The following is a 7,419-nucleotide window of genomic DNA, read 5'->3' on the forward strand; positions in this document are numbered from 1 at the left end:
TGTGAGGTTTATCACCTGGAATAGAAAAGAAGGGGCAAAGCCTGGGATTAAGAAATAGAACAAGGTTTGGGAAATGAAGAAAGTGTCAAAACTGCTTTCTTCTGACCCCACCTTATCCTAAGATTCACAGATTGAAAGATACAGAAATAAAGATGAGGGAAATATGAGACATGACCTGAATCTTCCCAATTCTTTAAACACAAATTTAATTCTCCCCCAAGGACAAAATGAAACACACTACTGGGCTGAAAGAAACCCAGGCAGATGATACATTGTCAGCATCTCATTCCACTGCATTGTTGTTGGGGCAACATGTTTAATAAGTAGCATTTAGTTAGACAATCTATTTCTACTTCTGCATACTAGGATTCAATTAGACAAAACGAATTTAATCCATGGTATGAAACAGGGGAAAGAGCAATGTACTAAAAATGAGGATGCCAGGGTTCTGGTCCTAAGTCTACTATGTCAACCTGGCACTTGTGACTTTCCTGAACACAGATTTCCTTACCTGCAAAACTGGTCCAAAGAGGAAGACAGACAGAGACTGGGAGTGAGTTCTACTTGAGTTTGGCAGAGTCCTGGGATTCTGGGGAGGTACGTCAGGGATCCCATGGAGGTAAGGAAGGAGCCAAGTGGACAGCTCCCAACCACCACCCACACTCTCCTCAGCCTGAGAAACTCCGCTTTCCTATCCACTACATTGTGAATCAAGATGTCATTCAGCCTTCAGTGTGATCCCACACTTTACCCCCATCACCAAGGGAAAATTGCTGGTCTATATGCTAAGAATCTTGTGTCTTAGAATCAGCCGGCTCATTTTACAAAGAATGATAATACAAGTTGATAGTTGAGTGAATCTGTAAGTTAACACCACTCTATAATCTTTAAAAAATTCACAAAAGCCCAAATGAGACACACTCTTTTAGAATTTGGGTGGAAAACTAAACTTTCATTCCAGGCATAAACTTTGAGGCTCAATGGAGGTAACCAGAACTATCAGCCAATAATGCAAAAGGCTGCAGAACCTACTTTAGATTATCTTAATGTTTTGTTTTAAGGGGCAAGTATCACTTGTGTGCTAAACATTTCTTTTTAAAGAAAAAAAAAACTTTGAAAAAGTACAAAAATGAACAAAAACAATGACAACTGATCTCTCCACAACTCAGAGCACAGGGACTGGGGTTAACTTCCCAGGACTCCGGGACCTGAGAGGCTCCATCAGGGCCCCAGGCCACACTGACTAGACTTGCCAGTACCCAAATCTGACATGATTTCACTAATGGCCCACACTTAACAACTACAGAAGCCTGGATGCTAACTAGAAGCTTGGGTTAACTTTTCTTTAGAAACAGAAGAGAACAGCGTGCTGGATCAAAATGAACATACTCTAGGATTTTCCAAAGCTCATATTGCAATCTGCAGCAGACCTTGAGAAAATCAACTTACTGGATTTTTCTATTTAGTGTTAATTTGGAGACTATTTTCTACTTATTTAAATGTTATTAAAATAATATGTGATATCAATCTGTTATTCTTTTACCCAACATAGTAATGGGTTTGTGTGTGTGTGTGTGCTCGTTTCTGTTTTATAAATCTTATACATGTGTCCATGTCACAACATAAACTGTATTTCTGAGAGCTGTAAAAAAAGTTTGAAAAGCACTTCTTTGGTAGATACCGGAACTGAGAAAAGTAGTTTGATTTCTGTTTGATCTTAAGGAATTTTAGGAAGTTTCGTGTAAAAATGAAGAGGTGGGGGCAGTATTTCCTGAGTGATGACCATTTTGTAGACCCTGTGCTTGATGTTAAGCCATCCAACAAGAGCTGGCCTTATGGGGACTGGAGGGTGGGGGTTGTGAGGGGCTTATCAGGAATTTCACCTGTTTTCTGGATGAAGGGAATTGAATTCCTCCAAAGTCACAGCTAGTAAGAGGCAGATTCTGAATTCCAACCTGATAGTCCACTGACTATTAACTGCAGTTTCTTAGCTATAGGGGAAGGAGGAGGAGGGGAAACTTAAATTGCTTCATTCAAGTTAGCTCTAAAATATCCTACTTGGATCTAAATCATGAGTATCATCACCTCACCACCGTGGCTAACATTCATTAAACCCTCACTTTGTTTCAGCGACTATATTAAGTGCCTTAAAATCTTCATTTCACTTAATCCTCACAAAAACCTTATGAGATATGTACTATAATCATCCCTGTTTACTGCAGGCTTTCAGTAACTTGACCAGAGTCACACAAACATTGTGGATGCAAAATCCAAATGCACATTAAATAGCTGGATGAAGCTTTTTCTTTTATATATACCTTCTACACATATTCGGGGAAAATATCTGCTAAAATAGCTATTTCCCCTCAAACTGTTGGAGTCTGAAGAGTTGAAATCTCAATTTCTCACCTATGAAATAAAGTTGAAGTTTGGGGCACCTGGGTGGCTCAGTCAGTTGAGTGTCTGACTCTTGATTTTGGCTCAGGTCATGATCTCACAGTTCATGAGATCAAGCCCTGCATCAGGCTCTGCACTGAGCATGGAGCCTGGTTAAGATCGTCTGTCTCTCTCTCTCTCTCTCTCTCACTCTCACTCTCTCTCTCTCTCCCCGTGCCCCTCTCCCCCCCCCCCCCCTTGCATTCTCTCTGTCTCTCTAAAATAAAAAGGAAAAAAAAAAAAAGAAAAGTGAGATTAGATGTTACTTAGGACTTTTTGTGAATTCAGCTTTCTCTAGTTCTAAAATGGGTCATGCAGGTAGGCTTCCATTTAAAGAATGCCTGGGTGGCTCAGTCAGTTAAGCGTCCGACTTCAGCTCAAGTCATGATCTCACGGTTCGTGAGTTCGAGCCCCGCATCGGGCTCTGTGCTGACAGCTCAGAGCCTGGAGCCTGTTTCAGATTCTGTGTCTCTCTCTCTGACCCTCCCCCGTTCATGCTCTGTCTCAAAAGTAAATAAATGTGACCAAAAAAAATTTTTTTTTAATAAAAAAAATAAAGAATGCCAGGCAAACACAGCAGTCTGTATAATTTTACCACCTCGGCATCCTGGCTACTAACACTGCATGGCTGGTTCCTGAACACTTGGAGCTCCACTTTCTAAAGCCCCTGTCCATTTAGCAATCTGCCTACTATAAAGAATATACCCTTTGGTTATAGTCGCTGTATTTGAAAATTTTTCAGTGTTCAATATTCTTCATAAAAATAGAACAGCTTTTAGAACATTATGCTGATGATTTAAGGATTGGGGTTTATACCCTAATAAAATTTTTGTCTGTAAGGCTTCTTTTCTTATTCTATTGACCTGGATGACTGCTGGCTACAAAGTCCTAATCTGGGGATAGGGTGCTAAAGGGGGGAGATGGGAGTAGACCTCTATTTTCTTGAAAAGGTAGCTCAAGCAGCTTCAGAAATCCCTAGCTGCCATGGAACTTGAGCTGAACACATAACGCACAGGATAGAGGACTGTGAGAAGCTGGGATTTTTATGATTTTGCTGTCACAGTCCCAGTTGGTAACTACTCTGGTGGAATTTGGAGCACTTCAATTTAGGTGAGGTTTAGTCCATTTCCTTGTGTATCATGTGTTGGACACCTAGCCTTCTTAGCTTCAGACAACTGATAGAACATAGATCCTGCAGAAAACGGTGTGAGCCAGAGGGTCTTAGGGATACTGATTTTCCAGTTTTCTCACCCTTTTGCAATTCTCCCTCCTTTTTATTCTCAGCATTAAGCTTAAGCTATTGTAGAATCTTGTCTGAATGAGATTTAGTTACACCCAAGTGATTTTCATGTCCTATCAAGCTGGTAAAAATGAAACTCTGCCCATAACTTCAAATTACATCTCCTTCAGAAAAATACAAGACTCAAATTGGTCTGTGAGCAAACTGAGCTGACTTCCCACTGAGATAAGAGGGCAGTTATTCCTAAAAAGGGGACAAGGGATGGTAAAATGAAATGAAACAGGGAAGAATTTCCAAGGGCACTCATACATTCTTGTTTGCAAGGTCACACCTACATCCTACTTGAAAAGGGTTGAAAGTCCTGCACAGTCATTCAGCTATCCTTTCACCTGATTTTACTCATGCAGATAGACACTCCTGCCATATTTCCAAGAGATACACTGAGACACAAAAACCATGCTTTCCAAAGCAGACAGGGTAGGAAAGTTAAGAGAAGGGAGGATAAAGGGTGGGTGGTTGGGCGCCTGGTGGGGAGATACTGAGCAAGGGGGAAGAGTTAGGAAAGTGAGTGGATACAAAGAAAGTAGAATAGGGACACTGACCATGGTTAGCAGACAGCCACATGGCTTAGTCCTATAAAATAAGCAAAGTAAATAGGAATCAAAAGAGTGGTGCTTCCACCTTTATCGATTCAGTTTTAAAGACTAAGAAGTACCTAAAGACTGCTGGAGGGAAGCCCAGGGGCTCTGGGTTTCTTTCTTAGTTGCACCTGTTTCAGAAGGGCCTAGGCCAATACATGAGGAAAACAACAGGTTCCCACAGGCAGAAACTCGAGCTACTCCCCGCACCTCCTGGTGCCTGTGCCAAGAGCTACCAGAGCGCTGCTCCGGCCTCCACTACCCTGCCCTGTCCTGCCCGAGGCCAGCTCTGCAAGGCCAGGCAACAATGGCTTCCTGTCTCTCTGCGCCCAGGGTGAGACCCACTTTCCCAAGGCTCACCTGCTGGGAGCCAGGTGAAGAGGAGCAGCCAAGGTGCAGGCAGCTCGGGGCCCATGCCAGCCGGTCCCTGGCCCCTTTCTGCTCAGGGGCTCCGGGGGCACGTCAGCTCTCTTCCACAGCTTTCACCCCAGGACGCACCACTTCTCCAAGGAATCCCTCCGCCTTCCCCTCGCCCGGCGCGGCGCGGCGGAAGGGCCGGCCTCGGTCCCCGAGCAGGTGAGGTCCGGCTCATCCCCACCTGGGGCGCGCCCCTCAGCCCCGCCTCCCGCCCCGCGCACCGCCCTTTCCTGCTCCGCCCCCGGTCCCGGAGGACCGCGGCCACCTCTCCTACCTGCCACCGCCTCGCCTCTTCCACCGCAAGACTCCAGGTAGTTCTTCTCCTTGGAACCCCATCTCTTGCCACACCTTTCCCGCTTATAAAGAACGTTACCATTTTACCCCCCATAAGTTCTTGGGAAATCTCACCCCTAGCAACTTTCTTACCCCTCTTTGGAGAATTTATGTGGACATAACTGTCTAGGTGCATTTCCTGCGTTATATTTACATTCCCTCATGCGTGTTTGGAAAACTTTTTTTCCCCACTGAAAACACACTAATATGACGTTTGCACATGTTTGCTCAGGTTTTCTAGAAACTAAAGTGTATGGTATAAACTAGACAAATAGGTCTAATTTTCCACAAATATAAAACTCATAGATGCTTATTACAGAAAAGTTAGAAAAATATAAATTATTAGAAATAAGAAAAAAATCCTGCTCCCACCACCCATAGTTAGGCATTGTTAATGTTGGTGTATTCCTTTTTATTAGTTTCCATCCTTCATGAAGTGCAGCTCCACAGCCCCTCACTGACTCAGCCCCCCCAAAGTCAAAGATTCTAGGTCACTTTGCACCAGGCCAACTAAGATATAATCCAGTCCTTCCTTCCTTGGCAGGAACCCACTAGGGAACCATAAAACACAGGAAGAAGACACACTTGCCTTCGGGAACCAACCAACGACATTAACCTGGAAAGTCACCTATACACTGGTCAATAGAAACAACAAGCTATTTTATACACCTCTCCCTTATTAGGGATTGTTCATTGTGCTCTCCCTCCTAGCCACTGTCTTTTTCCTCAAGAAAAGAATTATAAAGGTGCATTAAACATGGTTTCTGCCCCTCAGGAAGCTCCCATTCTCATCAGTGACCTTAGAAGTCAATATTATTTCTCTTAAGATTGTCTCCTCCTCTGCTGTGAAGGGTTCTCTTCACTAGAGCTACTCGTGTCCCTCATCTCACTTCAGCCCAGAGGAACATCCTTGTCCTGAGACTAATTGGTGGTCAACCCAGTCCCTTCTCCCAATTTCCCCTCCTTCCCCTTTAGTCTGCCCTCTAGTTCCCCAATTGGCCTCTCCCCTTTAAATGTTTTTTCCTGTAGCCACTTCTCTTCAAGAAAGTAGGAAGTAAATTCAGGCAGTAAGTACATGGCCAAAGGAAGATGGTACAGAATGTTCAGGGGCCTTTAGACCTTCCACAGTGGGATCTTAGCACAGCAGCAGAAGCAGGATATAATGTGAGGGATGCTCCCCCTACCCCCTCCAGAGACTGTGCACATGCTGTCAGGAACATTGTATGTATCTGAGTGTTTGTGACCCTGAGGGATTTGTGTGGCTCCTGGATTTGTAAATTGCTCTAGGCAAATGTTAAATCCCAGTCTAAAAAAGTATGAGCCCTCACTTTCCCAAACCTACCTCCTACGCCCTTCAGTCCTTGTTTTGATATAAAGGTCAGTTTAATACTACACGCATCTTTTTTCTTTACTACCTATATTCTATATTCCACCTGTATGAAGCAATGATCTAAGAGCCTTCTGTGCATTATCTCATTACATTTCTACAATAACTATATAAAATAGGGACTGTTATTCTGTTATTATCAATCCCATTTTACAGATGTAGAAGCTGAGGTACAAAGAAGTAACTTGACCAAGGTAACAAAGCTAGTAAGTGGTGGAGTTATGAATCTAAATGAGGCAGTCTGATTCCAGACCTTCTGCTGTTAGCTATTACACCATACACTCTCACCTAGCCATGTCTCAATCTAATCTCAATGTTATCAGCTAAGGCAGTTTGTTTCCACATATATCATTTAGCTCTACAGAAAGTAAAACTCCATTCCACTACCGTGAGCTCTCCTGGACCAGTTATTCTGCCAACATGTACCATTGATTCAATAAAGATTTGATAAGAATATACATTTGGCTCAGAACAACAAACAATTCTTTCATTACTAAATATAGAAGTAAAAATCACTTGACCTGCTGATAGTGACTGAGACAAAAGTGTCCTCATATACAAAGTAACAATAGGTAGTATTTATTAAATGCTTATATTGTGCTGGGCACTATTCTCAGCACTTCAATAATTCTCTCAACAACATTCTGAAGCAGGTATTATTATTGTCCCCATTTTACAGCTAAGGAACTTGAGGCACAAAGATTCAGTTACTTGGGGTCACCCAGCTTGTAAGCAGAAAAGCTGAGAGGTAAACTCAGGCAATCTGCCTTTGGAGAACACACCCTTAATTATTACCCTAGCCATATTGTGTTTCTTGGTGTTCACTCATCTAGGGTCTAACCACAAAGTACCGAGCTTATGATTTCATCATTTATAATCATACTTTCTAGTTAAAACTGTCCATAAATATTTCTGAATACTGTGTCTATATATACATATGCATCTCTGCTCGAGAATAGTTTGATATT

General features: G+C 42.8%; 1 protein-coding gene across 1 annotated transcript in view; it reads right to left on the minus strand.

Annotated features, from left to right (window-relative positions):
- Positions 1-4,847, minus strand: part of ILDR1 (immunoglobulin like domain containing receptor 1) — a 30,199-nt gene extending 25,352 nt beyond the window's left edge. The window contains exon 1 of the mRNA XM_049628271.1: positions 4,675-4,847. Within this exon, the coding sequence (XP_049484228.1) occupies positions 4,675-4,729 (55 nt within the window). The 5' untranslated portion in view covers positions 4,730-4,847. The remainder of the gene's footprint in view (positions 1-4,674) is intronic.
- Positions 4,848-7,419: the final 2,572 nt, after the last annotated feature.

The sequence above is a fragment of the Panthera uncia genome, chromosome C2 (assembly GCF_023721935.1).
Source record: "Panthera uncia isolate 11264 chromosome C2, Puncia_PCG_1.0, whole genome shotgun sequence".
In the NCBI taxonomy this organism is placed as follows: domain Eukaryota; kingdom Metazoa; phylum Chordata; class Mammalia; order Carnivora; family Felidae; genus Panthera; species Panthera uncia.